Below are 17,752 nucleotides of genomic sequence, written 5' to 3'. Positions count from 1 at the left end.
GTCATCCAGCAAATATTGACTGTGTGCCCAAAGCACATGCCAAGTGAATGAGACATGGGCCCCATTTTCAAAAATATTGATCTCATGAGAGGAAGAAGATCCTGACACCGCCCCCCCAACCAGGCTGTAGCACAAAGCAGAATGTGATTAATGTCACAGGACGTAGTTTTTTAAAATAGTAAGTGTCTGACGAAGAGGGTGGAATCGTAGGAAAGGAGGATCAGAGAGGCTGGCAGTAGGCACATCTCAGACTCACAAAGGAGACAGGAGCATTTGCACTGACCTTAAAGTCTGGATAGATTCATTACAGAAGATTCCGCGCGAACAAAGCATAGAGAGTGATGGCGATATGGGGTGGAACATCAAAACACTGGGAAATAGTCTTATTGAGATAGAAAGGCGCAGGTTAGTAAAATGAAGTTTAGACAAAGGGCAGTGCTAGTCTAGGCTCCATTAGTGATTTCTGAAACGGATGGTGTCTGGAACCAGAAGTTCTGTGGATGTGAAGGTCAGGGTGCGGGGAGAAGGATGCAGCAGTGAGCCAAGACAAAACAGCAGCATCCCAGATGGCAGACCCAAGCTTAGGTGCTGCCCCTGACTGCTGGGGACTTCGGGCTCATAGTTTCACAAATCTAGGCCTCGGCTTCCTTGAATATAAGAGGAAAGCTTCATCTCTGCTTCTTTTCAATTCAGGTAAGAAAGTCCTGTAATAAAAATGTTGTCCAAAGCTGAAGCGATGGTGATAAGCAAGGGGGAAAAAAAGCGGCCGAAGCACATGCCAACAAGGGTGGGGCTTATCGAAGCCTTATGGTTAGCTCTGGGTGGTGGAGTTATTAGTGGCATTTGTTTTCATTCTGCTGACCTTCATTATCTTTCTTTTCTATGAATGCTACATGTGTAATAAAAATGTACAGACACATACACACAGAGATAAAACAAAAGTATTAGAATGTCAGTTGTTTTTTTTTTCAACGTTTTTTATTTATTTTTTGGGGGACAGAGAGAGACAGAGCATGAACGGGGGAGGGGCAGAGAGAGAGGGAGACACAGAATCGGAAACAGGCTCCAGGCTCCGAGCCATCAGCCCAGAGCCCGACGCGGGGCTCGAACTCACAGACCGCGAGATCGTGACCTGGCTGAAGTCGGACGCTTAACCGACTGTGCCACCCAGGCGCCCCGAATGTCAGTTTTTAAAACAACTCCAGCTACACACTCACTCTGGGGGAAAGAACATGAGCAGTGTTTCAATTACACGTTAATTTACCCAGTTATTCCCAAAAGCAACTGTGTCTGAGGAGGGTTACTGTACCTGTTCTAGTTCATACGTCCCACACCCTTGAGAGACAGGACCCCACAGGCAGTTTGTTTTTGCCGTTGTTTAAAACACATTATTTTACAGACAACATGGAAATATCCTCTCCTGTCACAGGTGAATAGCATCTTGTCCCCAAACATGAGACAGGAAAGTCTCCTAAACCGTGAAAGGGGAAATTACATCAGTTTAATATAAGTGATGTTGCATAAAAACATTAACAGAACGGATCAACTTGAAACGCCCCGAACCGGGCAGACACAGGAGTGTCTATGGAAGCAACACAGGCCGAGAGGCTGGAAAGTTATCTCAACTTTCATAGAATCAAGTTATCACTTTAGAAGACTTTGTCCTCAGAAAAACCATGTCTTTCCTCCCTCCTCCGTCTTACCACCAAGCTTCCCTCCTGGAGTCCGGTGTGTATTTCTTGCCATAAGTTTAGAAATTGAATTGACCTTGCAGCCTTCACGCCCCACAGTTGAGGTGACTGTAAACCCATAAACAGCTGCAGGTGCAGGGTCGGAGATAACATCCCGTGCCTGTTTCGCAGACGATATCTGATCTTGAGGAAAGTTCGGAAGCACTGAAACCACACACGTGAGCCAGAACTACTCCTCCCCCCACCACGCCATATTTTAGCTAGAGGACTATTTCACAAAACTTAAATATTGTATCATGCTGAAACGTCGTTATTAGGACAACTTTGGCACAAAAATATGCATCCGATATTCCATAATGATTGTCTCCAAAAAAAGCAGTTTGCAGTTGACGTTTTCTGGATTGGGCCACTTAAATTCACGTCCTCCCCATGTGAGGAAACTGGAGGGACTGGGTGGGGGTCCCAGAGTCGGGCCCTGGCAAGGAGGGTCCAGGGAGTGTCACGGAAAAAGCACCCACTGTGTGGTTCGTGTGGTTCTCTGTCATCTGCACAGAAGGCTGTCAGCTGGTTCCCTCAGTGGCCTCAGCAGGGGCCACGAAAGATATGTGACAGTCATAACCCAGGTCCCAGCTTCTGGTCACAGCCCATCGCTGCCCCCCCCCCCCCCGGGCCAGGCAGACCCTGAAGGCGATGCCTTCCCTCCCACAGCGCCCACCGAGGCACCGGCTTTCCGTGGTTTGTAGACCAACATGGACAGAGTAGGTGCCTGTTGAGTGAATAACAAAACGACTCGAGTCCACGCTCGTCCAAACTGCGATAAGAGGAAGGAGCACCCAGCAGGACTGGCTTGAGTTCCCTTCCTTCTCCCCGGGCCCCTTGAGCCCCGAGCAGCTGGCCGGGGAGGAGACATGGAGCAGGCCTGTCCCGGTCCTTGTGGGGGCCTGAGCTGGGTGCTCACTTGGGGTGACAGGACGGTGGGGGCTGGCGGGGTGCCAATCCTTGGGGAGACGTCGGGGTGCCTGACCACTAGAGACCCGGACCTGCGTGCTCGGGTTTTATTTTGTTGGTGGGACTAGCTGAACACGTGTGTCCACACACAACACACTGAAGAGCACAAACAAGATGTGACAGGTGCGACCCTCTTTCCTTCGGGCACGACAAAGCAGCTGGGGTTCGGTCATTTGCAATGTTTTTCCTCAAAATCACGGTCGTTTCACCACTACCTAGATTGGTGAGATGCCGGCCCCTGTGGTTGTCTTTGTGGGAGGGAATGTTCCGGAGGCATTTCCTCGTCCACGTCTAGCGATCGCTGACGACAAGCAGGTGCCCGGAAAACTTAGAGCCAAGCAGCCGAAGGTCAAGGTGTCTGCTTCCATCGCTTTGGGTCTGTGTTTTTCCCGCTACAGGCTCTGTGTCGTTTTCTGTGTTTTTACCACCACAAGCTCTGTGACGTTTCACGCATCAGAGCAGCCAGTATCTTCTGCATCACGCCCACTGGATCCAGAAAAGTGGGCCAGTTCAAGGAAAATGGCTTCTGTCCGGACACGTTATCTACACCAGCTTTTGGTCAGGTGACCAGGTCTGGCCCTCCGTGTGCACTTCTTTCTCCCCGGTCAGTTCATAATAGCGGACAGGGCCCCCCGTCATGATCCAAGTGTCCCTGATGCCCAGGCTCCGCGCCCGGAGCGAGCACATTTTGAGCCCCCGGGAACCGACCAGCAGAACACGTGTTCTTACTGGAGCCGGTAGGAACCGGCTTCTTCACGCGTGCCCGCAGGGGACGCGTGGGCTGCACTGTCCATTGGCCCCCTGGGTGTCACGACGCCTCCCTGACTCTGTGTTTTCCGCTCCAGGCCTACATGGAGGACCACCTGAAGAACAAGAACCGCCTGGAGAAGGAGTGGGAGGCGCTGTGTGCCTACCAGGCGGAGCCCAACAGCTCGCTCGTGGCCCAGAGGGCGGAGAACGCACACAAGAACCGCTCTCCGGCAGTGCTGACCTGTAAGTAGCCGCCCGGGGGCCCCGGCCAAGGGAGGGCGGCCCTCAGTGACGGGTGGGCTGGGCTGCCCCCGCCTGCCGTCGCCTCCTTTTCCCGCTGTCCCCACCCCCGGCGCCCGGCCGGCGAACACGCCACCCCTGGGAAGCCGTCCCTAGCCCGAAAACGGGGTCGGCTCCTTCCTTTGTGCTCCAGCGGCACAGTCCCGGGTTGGGGGTGGCTGTGCCCCGACCGGCACTTGCTCTGTTGGCTGTCACCGTGCAACTTGAGACTCGTTTCTTAGCTGCTGCGAACCTCTTCCTCGTCTGTAATCGGGGTCGTACTGTCTTCCTTGGAATCGGCAAGCCCCGATCGTGGTTAGCGTAGCGCCGGCCACGTCGTGGGCAGGGCGTGAGCGCTGGTCGGTGCCACGGCAGCCTTCCCGCCTGACACTCGGGTCAACAGGCGTCGCCGAGGGCCGACTCTGGCCGGGAATCACCGCCAGAAAGCAGCGACACAAAGAGACCAGTTCTGCAAAGCAATTTGCGCCGAGTAGGAGACAAAGTTACGTCAGGGGTTGAGTGTGTTAGCAGTGCCCTACAGAAGGAGAGGTCGCAGAGGACGTGATCAAACAAACCCGCCTGGCGGGGCTCCTTTTCTTGCGTCACTTAACAGGTGCATCAACCTCCTGTGTTCTAGCACGTTCCAGGCCAGGGTTGCGCTTTGATTCACGTATGAACCCGCCCTACACGGAGCAGAGAGGAGAGGGATCGGAGGTGCGTTTGTGACCAAAGTGTCTGACACGAACGGACCCTCACTGAACACTGATCCGTGAAGAGCAAACGTGTGCACAGAGTTACTATCTTAGTATCTGCAGACGAGGGGTCCTTGCACGTACGGCCGACATGATAAAATGTTGTCGGCTGACATTTTTGAGGGCACAGCAAAGCCACACCCTCAGCAAAATCGGCGTCCACAATGGGGACAGCCACCCCCCCCCCCCCCCCCCACCACCACCGTGTCCCAGACCCCGGGTCCCAGCCCTTTGGAGCCCGTGATGCAGCCTGGTGGCGTGGCCACGGGCCGTCTCCTGCCGGGGCCCCTCGCCTGGCCCAGTAGATGCCTCGGGAGTAGATGCCTCGGGAGATGCTCAGATGTAAATGGCAGTGATCTGATCCGAGTTTACGGGTCAGAAAGATTAAAAGCTGGTATCTCGTGTCGCCTTAGACACTGACGACAGCATCACAGACCCTCGAAATCTGAACACGCTTCTGGGTGTGATGTTTTCTAACAGGTCAGTGAGGGCTCAGGCTAGGCCCTCTGTCTCCATGAGGTCTGAGGAGTTTTTCCCTGAAAGGCTTTAATAGTAGAGGAGCTGTTGTCATCTATGTGTTTTATATTTAGAAGAAAAGCAGAAAAAAAAAAAGCCGTTGACTAACACATTTATTAAGTACCTACTGCGTGCCAGGCTGCTGCTAGATACGGGGCCACGCGAGGATCTGACGTGGCCGCTGTGCTCGGGGCCTAGATGGGGAGTCCAGGAGGCTTCTGCCTGTACCTGGAACTCTTAGCTGTTTGGGGCCGACACTCAGCAAACTGGGACGGAACGCGTCCCTGGGTCCGGTCGCTTACGTGGACTATCAGGTCCCTTGTGGTAAATACTAAATCCAAAGCATCTCCCTCCAGCACCCCTCCGGACCACGGCAGGTGCCCCCCGCTGTCCCTGTGGCCACAGGCCAGGACCTTAGCGATGGTAGCACGTCCTGTCCCAAGGCCCCGGTGCCCCTGACGTCCGCCCTTCTTGGATCAGGCGCTGGGGGGCAGGTGGCCGGTACCCCTGCCCCAGCAGCCTGGCCGGGTGCTCTTGGCTGTCTGGGGTCACGAAGGGGCAGCTGTGCTGGTCACGGATGGCAGGGCAGGGCAAGCACACTGACACAGTGACACGGGAGCATTTTCGTGGGTGACCCGGACACCCCACTGTCCCCCACACTTGCGGCCTCCTTCACGTGTAGAGGGAAATCCTACCAGCAGATTTCGGCCCTCGTCCCTCCCTGAGCAGGATGGGGACGGCACGACTTACGCTCTCCTCGGTCCTGCCAGACTCCACCAGAGACGAGTACCCCGCGTCCTGGTGGTGAGCGTGCACGGCCCACACGGCACAGAATCGGCCCCGTGGTGGAACCACAAGGTGCTGGGCAAGTGGCTGGTAGTGTCTGTGAAAAGGTGGCCAGCGCCCGTGAGCGCAGAAGGCACCCTCCCCGGCACGCGCAGTGCTCTGGGCCTGCGGCGGCGGGTGGGAGCCTCGGCCGGCTTCCCCGGTGTCTCCCACCCCGCTCCCCCGTTGCCTGGTTTGACGGGTTCCTGGGTGCGCCTGGCGGGACCCCGCGGCCCGGGCCTCCCGTCCACGCAGACGGTCCTCCATCCGGGAGACGGGACTCGTGACGTCCGTGATGCGCACCAGTCCGTGCCCACGGGGTTTACCAGCTGGACTCCCGGGGCTTCCCGGGGCCTGTCATGCCCACACTCCCTGCGCCCTCTGCCTTCCGCCCTCCTGTGCGCCCTTACTCGTCTGGGGCCCGTCTGAGGGCGTCCCCTGCTCCCACACCGGGGCTTCTAGCGGAGGCTGGCAGGTCCCGTGGGAAATTCAAAAGTGGCTCCGATATCCATTTTCCATCCCTGACAGCCTGGAGCTGTGTTTCCGAGGACGATTTAGGAACAGATGAACCGGCTTTGTCTGTGCTCTGTCATCTTACAAGTTTGAAGAATTTAATATGCTTCCTAAATGTATTTGTATTTTTAGGAGGAATTATGCAATATTCTGCTCATCTGCTTTTTAAATTAAGAACAGGAATATGATGCTATTTTGGCATACCGTCTTAAACAAAAAAAAAAAATGTTTTCGATTCTGTGTCACAAAAACAAGGGAGAGATTAGATGGAGGCAAAGAACACTTAGAGGAGAAACCAGAGAGAACAGCCCAGGACCCAGATACCCAGAGACCGAGCGAAAGGCCCTCAATGGAACATCCTCCCAGTCTGGCTTTTCGGGGCTTTGTCGTGAAAGAGATCACAGCTCAGCTCCGGAGCCAGGGTGCAGCCGCAGGCGCCCCTGCCTTGCCTCGCAGACCTGGCCAGGTGGGGATGACGGCTGACCTTGCCTGGCTGTCCCCCACGTCAGGGCACCTGGTGGCACCAGGCCACAGCTGAGCACATGAAGCCGCCCCCCCCACCAACCCCATCGCCTCTAATGCCCCCCGGGAACCAGCCCTGCACTTGCCAGATGAGGGCGCTGGGGCTCTAACCCATGCCCTCTGCTGGTGGGACTGCCCACATATGCTTGTGCACGAGCCTGACATTTTCTGTGTCAGAAAAATGGACACAAATTTCAAACGTCCCCAGAGATGAATATTTGAAATACATACAAGAACTGCGGTACTTTGGCTAAGCGTTGCTGCCCTTAAAACAACACACGGAAAATAATTTCTTTCCAAACAAATGTTCGGTTTAAATTTGTTTTTCTGAACTCTAAGCAGGCTCCCCATAGAAGAATACTCTGGGCTGGGCACTTGTGAGCCACCCAGACCTGCCCCAATCTGCCCGTAAGCACTGGTCCTGGGTGAGACTCCTAAATCTGGTAAGCAAGCGGGATCTGTCCTCCTCTGGTGTGAGAAGGGTCTGCACGCGTCTCACCCCCACGAAGAAGTTACGGGTCCAGAGAAGCACCGGGCGTGGCTGCCGTGTTTCGGTCTCGGAGCCGTCCGAATCTCTGCCTCCAGATGCGGGGAGGCTGCGGGTTTGCTGACGTCGACAAGGAAGTATCCCAGCGAATTCTGTGTGGGCTTTCTCGTGGCTGCACCACGCAGAAGCTGTCCCCGCGGCCGCGCTGCCTGAGACCGGAGGGGAGGTGGTGTTTCTACGGGAAGTCGGGAAGAGGCAAACGCGGCGTTTCAGGAGCAGGAGTCCTTCTCGACGGGCCACGTCCGGAGGGCGCCTGGAAGCGGCATCCTTACGCGGTCATGGCACGGACCCCGCCACCAGCCCCTCGGGGTTCCAAGGGCGTTGACTGTTGGCACAACTTAGCCGCTCGGGGCTCCGATGTTCTGTCATCTTTACCCCTTTCCACCAGCTGGGCCACAGATTCGGGAGACCCCCTACGGCGTGGCTGTGTCCGCCCCAGCACTCCCTTCGCGGAGCGACTCACGACCCTTGACGCCGTGGGGGCCCTGAGGCCGCCGGCCGCTGGGCCTGACCCCTCCACAGACGGGCTCCGGTCTCTTTGGCCAGAGCGATCCGGTGGCCCTTCGGAGGGCGTGGCCGCACCCCTCCCCGCCCTGGGCACGCCGCCGTCTGCTGCAATCTCACATTCGCTGCGCGGCAGGCCCGTCACAAGCCACGAGGTCCGCTCGTCTTGAGGTCGCCATCAGCTGAAGTCCGGGGGCCCCTTCTGTCCCCCGGGGTCCCGGTCCCCACGCCCTCACACAGGTGCCTGAGAGGTGCTTCACACCCGTCCTCATTCGAAGTCACGAAGGTCCGGATTCCTGGTTCAATGTAGCGCCTCCGTCTGTCGCCAAGCCACCCGTACCTTCTATGAACGGGACTTCTGCGTCTTCAAGTTTTCCAGAGAAAGACGTCCGACAGGGTCGTTGCGGGGCCCTGTTCCCCCGAGCCTCCCGCACGTGGGCACAGACCCGCGCGGGGACGTCGGTGGCTGTTCGTCAGCTGAGGCTCGGCCAACAGCCCTGCTGCACGGCCCGGGTCGGGAGGGCGTCCTCTCGGCCCCGGTCACGTCCAGATGCTTGTCGAGCGTTTTCGTGCCAGACCCGGGGGCAGATGCCACAGATGCCGTATCTCTGTTCACCCTGACAGACTCGGGTTCTGTCTTCCCCGTCGCCCGTAGAAGAGCCAGCCCTTAAGGCCGAGCGGTTAGGCTCAGGCCGCCCTCCTGACCCTGGGGAGGACGGGCCAGCAGTGAGATACCACCGGAGGGGCTCCCGCGCGGGCCAGCCCGGGAGCCCCTCGCACAGACGAAATGTGACCAGCCTGGCATGATTTTCCCGCACACGATTTACCGCAAGAGTCTGGAGACACTCAGGCTGAAATGACAACTTGGTGGTGGCATCCCACACCCACGCTCGACACCTGCCGGTCAGTACTCCGCCGATTTGCCCAGCGTGTGTGTGCGCTTTACTTATTTTTTGGCTGAACTACTTCGAAGTGAGTCTCGGCCATCGGGACGTCTACTTACCTGCTTTCCCCGGTGCCTCCTAAGCGGGGGACATTCTCCCACTTACCACAACTGCACTATCACAACTAAGAAAACGAACAGTAACACCCCAGAGCCGTCTAATTCCCGTCCACGTTTGTCTACCATGAACCTTTGTTAAGGGTCACCCCTGCACTTGGGGTTTGACGTCTCTGGCTCTTTTTAACTTTAAAACAACCCCCTTTGTTCTCTGACGTGACTTGTCCCTAATAAAGCTACTCTCCCACTGACCACGTTCCCGTTCCAGAGCCTCACGAAGTACGCAGTTCGCAGCCTGCCCGTCCTGCTGGGCCGGCGGGAAACTCGCCTGCTGGTCTGCAGACCCGCCGTTTCGCCCCGTTCTGGTCACGCGGTCAGGGCGCAGAGGCCTGGGGCCGCCGCGAGATCCAGAGTGGCGGTGCGGGTCCGCGTCCCCGCGCGGCTTCCGTGAACGGGAGCGGCGTGCTCCTGTGGCCTCACCCGGAACACCGGCAACACCCTGCCCTCGCTCACCTGGCCGGCGCCCGGGACCCCGACAGCGAGTGGGCACCCCACCACTCTGTCCACTCGGCCCACCGTCTGTCCACCCCCTAAGTGTCTCTTCTCTGCCCTTCCTGGTCTGAAAAAGTGTTCTCTTTGACAGAGGTGGTCGAGGCAGAGTCGTGATTGAGTGCATTTCCTCTAAATTACCTGGTTACGCGGTTTCATCGGCACCAGACAGGTCTGTCTCATCCCGATAAAAAGAGGCGGCTATTAGACTCTTCTGGTCTGAACAGATGCAGCTGTCAGACTCCTCTGCCCCCGTGCGTACTCCCTCAGCCCACAGGACATCAGCCTCCCGGACGTGTGTCCCGTGAGGTTTGCGTCCTCGCTTGTCCCCATCCTTGGTTTACGTCCCCTCTCCTCCTCCGCGCGTGGCCTCCTGAGTTTTGAAGCCCCTGCTTCTGTAGCTGCTGATTCTCCCTTCTCACTTGGGATATGTGCACCTGTGCCCTCTGGGCTCCAACGCTTAGGGTGCCCTGTGTCTCTTTGGCCGGGTTCCCTTCTAGAGTCTCCGGAACAAAGTTCTCTCCTCTGGTTGCACATTCAGTGTCCAACGGGTGTTTTCTTTCTTGGCAAATAAACGCTTTAAGATCATCTGGCCACTTTTCTCTGGAGGTTGACACCAATTTAGACATTTTTTCCTTATTAAAATTCAGTTCGGGCGAGAAGCAAGCCTTGGTACCGGTGTGGACTTTCAGGAGGTGGGTTTTAGCAGGAAGTTGCGATGTACAGGTGCACCTCCCTTCCTAACCGTCCTCCCTCCGCCCCCCGGTGACCCCTGAATTCCCACTTGCCTAGAGGCCCTGTTCCACCAGTGAGGTTTCCGAAACACTTGCAGTTGACTTCGGCCCTCCCGCAGCAGGGAGGCTGACCTCAGCCGCCTGGTGCCTTCTTCTGCACTGGATCAGGAGAGAGCCACCCGCCCACCCGGCCGCAGGGTCCCTAACCCGCAGCGGGAACCTGGAGAGAGCCGCCAACCCACGTGACCACAGCATCCCTAACCTGCGGTGGGAACCTGGACAGCGACACCCACGTGGCCGCAGGGTCCCTAACCCTCAGAAGGAACCCAGAGAGAACCGCCCACGTGGCCACAGCGTCCCTAACCCGTGGTGGGAACCTGGAGAGAGCCGCCCACCCACGTGACCGCAGCACCCCTAACCCCTGGGGGGAACCTGGCGAGAACTGCCCACCCGGACGCAGAGTCCCTAACCCGCGGCGGGAACCTGGGGTCGCAGAGCCCGTTTTCTCTCCAGAGAAGCCAAGTCTCCCAAGGATTACATCTGTCACTTTGCTGAGTGTGGCAGCAGAGTAATGGCCCGAAGATGCTCACGTCCCAACCCTCCGCACCTGTGAATATGTCACCTCACGTGATGGGATTTACGTGGCAGATGGAAGGAAGGTTTGCTGATCGGCTGTGTTGACGTAGAGCGGTTCCCTAGAACTGCGGGGCAGGGGCGAGTGGAGGAGGGTGGTGCAGGGGGAAGAGGAGTAGGGGGCGTGTGGGGGAGGGAAGAGGGAGTGCGAGGGGGAGAGAAGAGGGAGCCGTGGGGGCGGAGGGGGTATGGGGGGTTGGAAGGATATGGGCGGCACACGTGGGGCGGGCGGTGCGGGGCGCGTGGGGGAGGGCGGTGAGGGGTGGGGGACACTTAGAAGAGGGCAGTGGGAGGAGGGGGGGTGCAAGGGTGTGTGGTGGAGGGCGGGGGGGTGGGGAAGAGAGAGGAGTGGGGGGTGCGGGGGTGCATGGAGGAGGGGGGAGGGCATGGGGGAGGGTGGGGTGGGGTGCATAGAGGAGGGAGGAGGGGGTGGGGGCGTGGGAGAGGGCGGTGGGGTGGGGTGCATAGAGGAGGGAGGAGGGGGTGGGGGCGTGGGGGAGGGCGGTGGGGTGGGGTGTGTAGAGGAGGGGGTGCGGGGTGGGGGCGTGGGGGAGGGCGGTGGGGTGGGGTGTGTAGAGGAGGGGGTGCGGGGTGGGGGCGTGGGGGAGGGCGGTGAGGGGTGGGGGCACGTAGAAGAGGGCAGTGGGAGGAGCGGGGGGGGGGGGGGTGCAGGGGTGTGTGGTGGAGGGCGGGGGGCGTGGGGAAGAGGGAGGAGTGGGGCGTGCGGGGGTGCATGGAGGAGGAGGGTGGGGGCGTGGGGGAGGGCGGTGAGGGGTGGGGGCACGTAGAAGAGGGCAGTGGGAGGAGGGGGGGGTGCAGGGGTGTGTGGTGGAGGGCGGGGGGCACGGGGAAGAGGGAGTGGGGGGTGCGGGGGTGCATGGAGGAGGAGGGTGGGAGTGTGGGGGAGGGCGGTGAGGGGTGGGGTGGGGTGCGTAGAGGAGGGAGGAGGGGCGCGGGGTGGGGGCGCGAGGGGGACGCCGGGAGGTGTGGCGGGGTGCGGAGCCGGGAAGCGGGAGGGGCTCCGACGTGCGTGGGGAGGGGTCGCGAGCGGGGAACAGCCGGCGAAGGCAGGGCGGCCTGTGCCTGGACTCTCAGAACCCGCGTGCGGGCACCTCGGTGAGGACGGAGACTCGAGGCTGTGATTCGTGAGTGGTGCCCGCAGCCACCGAGAGTGGCCCTCCTTACGGCGGCCACAGGGGACCCACCCCGTCCGCGCCTGCGCCCTCTGGGTCGGGTCCACCGCTGTCGCAGGGATCGTGGGACCGGCTTCCGTGTGGGTCTCTGATGGGGACGAAGACGTGGCACCGTCTGCACCACCGGCTTCTTGGCCCAGACGCCGGCGTCGCCCCACCGGACAGGCCGCCCCGGGGTCTCAGGCACAGCGGATTTGGGGAACTCCTCTGCGCCCGAGGTAGGGTTATCTGCTGCGACACTGGCCGAGCGCGCGGGTGCATCCCTTGGGATGCGGGAGGCACCGCGTCTCCCCAGGGGGCGCTCCCCGGGTGTCTGTCGTCCGCCGGGACATGGTCTCGTGGTCCCTCCGTGACGGCCGCCTCCTCGCCAGCAGCTCACCCTCCCCGCAGAGCTGGGCCGTTGGGTGCTGGGCCTGTGGGTGTGGGGCGCAGCCCTCCCGGCGGAGCTGGGCCCCTGGGTGCGGGGCGTGGCCGCTTGGGCCTGGTCGCAGGGACCGAGGAAGCCAGAAGCCGCTCCGAGTCTGCCCCCTGCCCCCCTTCCCCAGGGTCACACCCCTTCTCCCGGGAAAGGGCTTGTTCCGGGGCCATTTGGGCGTTCCTCCCTGCGGCGCGTTTGCTCTAAATCCCAGTTACCTGCGTGAACGTGTACCCTGCCGAGCTCTCTTCGCTTTTCCAGAAGCATCCGACTGGCAAGGCCTGGGGTGGTAATGTTGTCTCAGACAGCACTACAGAGGGCCCCCGGGGTCACTGTGTCTGCCTGGGTGCCCTTCAGATGTTGCCACTGTTACTGGAAGACTTGAAAAGAGAGCCGGTCTCCAGTCTCCCCATTGTTCTCTGGGGCAGCTGTGTTCTCATAAGAACACAACCTGATCTCCTGTGCTGAGCGTGTGTGATTGCCACGGAGGAGGTGTGCATGCCTGGGGACTGGTGAGCGAGCCAGAGCAGGACAGAGCCCCGCCTCCGGGTGTGGCGTCGGGGACAGCACCGAATGACAGGAGTTAATACTCAGTCCCGGAGACGAGATGTCAGAGCCCCGGGCGTGGGCAGGGCTGGCTCCGTCCAGGCTCTCTGCAGGCCGCAGCCGGCTGTCTGTGCCCTCGCTGCCCACATGTCATCACCTTTCTGCGTCTGCCCCTGTGTCCCAAGTCCCCCTTCCCACAAGGACACCAGACATCTCCACCTGGGGCGCGTCTGTGGTACCGGGGGTTTGGGAGGCCGACATATCTTGTGTCGTGGAGACAAGCGTTACTCAGCTCAACTTTTGGCCCCACGTGCCTCCAGAGCCCTGGGGGGGCTGGGTGGGCAATGCCAGGACGCAGACACCGGCAACACCAGCATCCGTGCCCAGAGCGCGCCTTTCCCGGGCAGGCGCACAGCGGTGGGCGAGGCCCGCACGCATCTGGAACTCTCTCCGGCGTGGGTGTCCCGCTGTGGTCCGGGCCTTTGTGACCCACTGCGCTGTCATTCACACACAGAGCAAGCTGGCAGTCCTACTTGGGATTTCTTGTTGAGACATCTGCAGAGAGGCTGGTGAAACTATTGAAGCAGCTAGAAAGCAGACCAGCCCCCGTGACCAGGGACTGCCGGCCGCCGTGTGACTCGAGACCTATTTCTGAGTTGGGGACGGGAAGTCGACGTGAGCCTCTGTGGCGTGTGACGGCCGGGGCACCGGACCGGCCTCATTCTCTCACCACCTCCGGGCGCGGGAGGGTGCTGTGAATCTGGGACCTCCCCACCCGGGCCACCCAAACGCGCGGTGTGCTCATCCAAGGAGCCTCTGGGTGGAGCTTTTTCATCTTGGATGTTCGGTGATGTTTATAGGTTGAACTAAGAGTTTTCAGCAAGCTCAACTAAGAGCAGAAGACCTGCTTACTTAGGAAGGGAAGCCCCGGACAGAAGCTTGAGCCAACCTCTCTAGAGAGGACTTACCACTCCAGAGCAAGTATGTTTCACGATCACGCTGTGGTCATCCGGTTCCTAGATCTGCAAAGAAACACGCAGGCAGTCTCAAAACAAACAGAATACAGAAATTTATTGCCTCGCTCAACTATGACAAGTCCTAACAGAAAGACGTTACCGTGTGTGATTGGTGACAATCGTTAGACCAGCTTTGACAGCTGGTAGACCTACGGCAGCGGAGAGCTTCGGGCCGCGTGCACTAAACCCTCTGTGGACCCACGAAACCGGAGAAGATGCCGGTGGTTGCTGATGCCGTCGCTTCTCCGGGCGCACCGGTCTCCACTCAGGTCTCAGAGCCCCGACCCTCCAGCACAGAACGCTGGCGGGTCACCGCACACGCCCCGCGTCCCCACTGGCCACGCCGTCAAAGTAAAGGAAACGGTGTAACGGAAAGACGCCGCCGGAAAGCCCCATGAGGACACTGGCCGACTGCTTGGGTGACGAAAATTCCCTTGTGCGAGGCCAGTGTGCACCAGCGACCCCCCCACACACACGCGCCTGAGCTGGAGACACTCGACATCAGGGAATTCATCCGCTCCTGGCGGGAAGATTATTGACTCACACGCGTCAGTTCACTTGGCGTGAATGACGTAACCAAGGCGCCTAGGAAAACACTATCCTCAGTGTTGCAGGACGGGTTAGAGGCACAGGAAGCCTCCACGCACCTTCCTTCGATGGGTTCACGGGACGTGTTCGGATGACGGCACGTGCTAGCTGATGGCTCGGCCGCAGCCCTCCCCAAGTGCCGCGGGCTGCCTTCAAGTGCTCTTTGCCCTGCCAGCAATCAAGAAGACCTTCTAGAACTTGTTTCTTCCGGCATCCGTGGAAATCCTTTTGTATTCACTGACAACACGGTGCACCGTAAATAACTCTTGCCAAGTTAACTGACCTTTCATCAGTTAGGTCTGTGTCCGTCTGTCCGCCTGTGGCCTTGGACTTGTGCCTCCGCCCCTTGCCGTGCACGAGGTGCTCCAGCCGGTGCTTACGTGTGCGTTCATCACGACGACCCTGTAAGAGCCCCAGCCCACATTTTGGATGACAGATCTGGCCTTTAAAATACTGAATAATTTACCCAAATGTCACCTGGCTAGCAGGTGGCAGGGCCGGGACTCAAGCCCTGGGCTCTTAGCCGCTGGCCGTGTGGCCTTTGCCAAGGCAAACATCACATCTTCCTGGGCCTTGGCTTCTTCCATCTAAAATGGGGGCGTAGCCCCTGTTCTACGTAGGGCACAGTTCCAGGAAGAAGAAAGGTAGCATCTGTGGAACTGCTTTTAGAAGAGACAGAATATTGGAGAAGCTCGGGACAAGGAGTTGGGAAAAGCAGCATGTGCCACACGCCTCCCGACTTCCATCTGCGGGGCGATTTTCTCCTTCCCTCCTTGATAAGACTTATCGTTGCGGGTCTTGTAAGGGAAAACGGCTGCGTCTTAGGGCCAGAGACAGAGCGGAAGGCACCGAGTTTCCCCTTTCTGGCTTCCGGGTGAGCTCTCTAACCCTAAAGAACACGCCCCCTTCTCAGCCAAAGTGTAAGCACCCAGGTCGCTGTAGAACTTTGCTCCGTGGTTGTGACCGCTGTGTCGTGTTTGCTCCCGGGGCGGGAGCCTGTGCTCGCACACCCTCCCGAGGAACCATACTCAGTCCGCGGGGCGTGGGCCGGGGACGCGAGGGTGTGCTCCTGAGCGCGCCGCCCCCCTGCCCCGCCGGCCTCACCTCCAACTTGCTGGCTGAGCTTGAGTGAATCTCAGCCCTTGCCCTTACAAAGAGTGGAGGCAGCCACTCCCAACTGATGCCAGCTCATCGTCTCCCCTAGCGGCCCTTTTAGAAAGATGAACAGGGAAAGTGAACCACAAAAGAGTTGGCATTCACCCAAGCAATCGAAACACCCCCGGCTCGTCCCCGCTGCATGACCGTACCTCCACGGCGCCCTGCCTGGCGCTCTGGTCCTTCCCGGGTGGCTCAGATGTCCCACATGGAGGTTCAGACGGCCCAGTGTTAAAAACAAAGCAAGTTCACCGTTCACTTTGAAATCGCCGTGTCACCGCAAACTCAGTTACGTGATCGTAAAGTGGCACGGCTTGGGAGCTTCTGGAGCCCTTGTCCTGACCTCAGCGGTGCCTGTAAAAGGGTGGCCTGTGGGAAGTGACGCGGCTGACGCGGTGCTTCGCAGACAGCGTGACGGCAGGGCTGGCCTCACAGCCGGGCTTGGGCTCAGCGGCTCCAAGCAGCTTGTCCCCTTATTCTTCAGAGCACCCGGCTCCTAGATTGTGTCTGTATTTCGCCGAGACTCCCGAACCTGTGAAGCGTCTTCTCAATTTCCTGACTAGAAGACTCAGCTGGCGTGCGTTCACCGAGCTGCTTGCTCGCAGGACAGGGCAGCGCTGTCCCCTTGGAGGTGTGAAGGGCACCCAGCAGCCCTCAGGCCCGCGCCTGTCTGGCCGGGCCACGTTTGGGACCCTCACAGCACACCCTCTGAAGCCAGAGATACACGGTCCGGCTCTTGCCCCCTGTACCCCTCCCCTCCCTCTCGCCGTGACCCTGCTCTTTGTGAAAGGTTCTCAGGCAGGAGGGGTCCTCACTGCCACTATCGGCAGTGTCTGAACTTGGCTGTGTTGAGACGATTTCTCATAGGGCGGGGCTCCTGGGAGGCCCTCTGGAACCCTCCGCAAGCAGCTCGAAGCTCTGCTTCTGTATTCCAGAACTGTACGTAGGCTGCAACAATAGACTAGGTGCAGCCTTCAGAAAAGCTGCCTGCTTCTGAACGACACATCGCCGTCTCCAGCTTGATGCGTCCAGGAAGAGCCCCGCAGTGAAACTGGGCTTTTTGTACTTGGTTTGGGGGTCACTGCAACCAAGTCTGAGTTTGTTCCACTCGCTGTGTGACAGGCCAGTAAGTCAAGAGGCCAGGGTTGGGGTGAGGAAAGTGACCCTGCCCGGGAAGCCAGCAGACCAAGATGGCGGACCGTCATCCCGGAGAACCATCTTGCCTCGGCACAAGTGCAGGCTTCCTCTGTGTCGAGAGAAGGGGCGGCAGGAGGGGCTGGAGTCCAAAGGTGGCCAATGACCGCAAACACCCGGGAGCCAGAAGGGGTCTGAGAGGGACCGTGAAACTCCTTTGTCCTTGGTCACTTGATCTTTGCCGATAGGAATCCTGTCACCATGGTCCCATAAGTCTCGGACACAGCGACGTTATTTCTATACGTACTTCCGTACCTGCTCGGGAACGTGGGGTTCCGGTCGGGCGGTTTCGTACGAGTCTCGGCCGTCGGCGACGTTCCTTCAACAGCCAGCACGCTCACGCGCAGGGCTGAGTGCGGGTTTCCAGGCCCCGGGTCACAGCAGCCAAGGAAACGGAGCAACGTGGAGTCAGACGCACCAGGTTTTCCCAGCGCGGTAGTGCCTGCAATGCGGTACGATGACACAGGTCACCAGCTTTTCTGGCAATTTGTCCAGTGTCCTGCCAGTGCCAGTTTTCAGTCTCTCAAGAATAAACCTGTGCAGGAACCCAAAACCACCGAGCACGTGGGGTTTTTGTACTATTTCTCACGCCCCAGGGGGACGTCTCCGCGGCTACCGTCACGAGTGCCTCCGCAGCGTTTCCACAACCTTTGGGTGCAGAGGGCCTCCAAGCAAACCGTGCAACGTCCGGGCTCGTCTGCAACTCTAGATGTTTCTCATCTGTCTCGTCTCTACTGCAAAAAAGCTCACATCGATACCTCGGTAGGACCGGTGGGATGCCATCCGGTCCCGTAGACCCACCGAGTTTCCCAGGCCCCAGAG

At 59.2% G+C, this 17,752-nt stretch overlaps 1 protein-coding gene across 4 annotated transcripts in view; it reads left to right on the top strand.

Moving 5' to 3' along the window:
* The window catches only part of PTPRN2 (protein tyrosine phosphatase receptor type N2), an 812,735-nt gene that overhangs the window by 751,257 nt on the left and 43,726 nt on the right, over nt 1–17,752 (top strand). For all 4 annotated transcript variants that reach the window (XM_078436952.2, XM_078436943.2, XM_078436944.2 and 1 more), the window contains one exon: nt 3,545–3,692. In XM_078436952.2, the coding sequence (XP_078293078.2) occupies nt 3,545–3,692 (148 nt within the window). The remainder of the gene's footprint in view (nt 1–3,544; nt 3,693–17,752) is intronic.

Source organism: Panthera onca, chromosome A2 (assembly GCF_046562875.1).
Source record: "Panthera onca isolate mPanOnc1 chromosome A2, mPanOnc1 haplotype 2, whole genome shotgun sequence".
In the NCBI taxonomy this organism is placed as follows: Eukaryota; Metazoa; Chordata; class Mammalia; order Carnivora; family Felidae; genus Panthera; species Panthera onca.
Note: the sequence above shows the minus strand (reverse complement) of the source record. Positions and strands in the feature narration are given on the sequence as shown.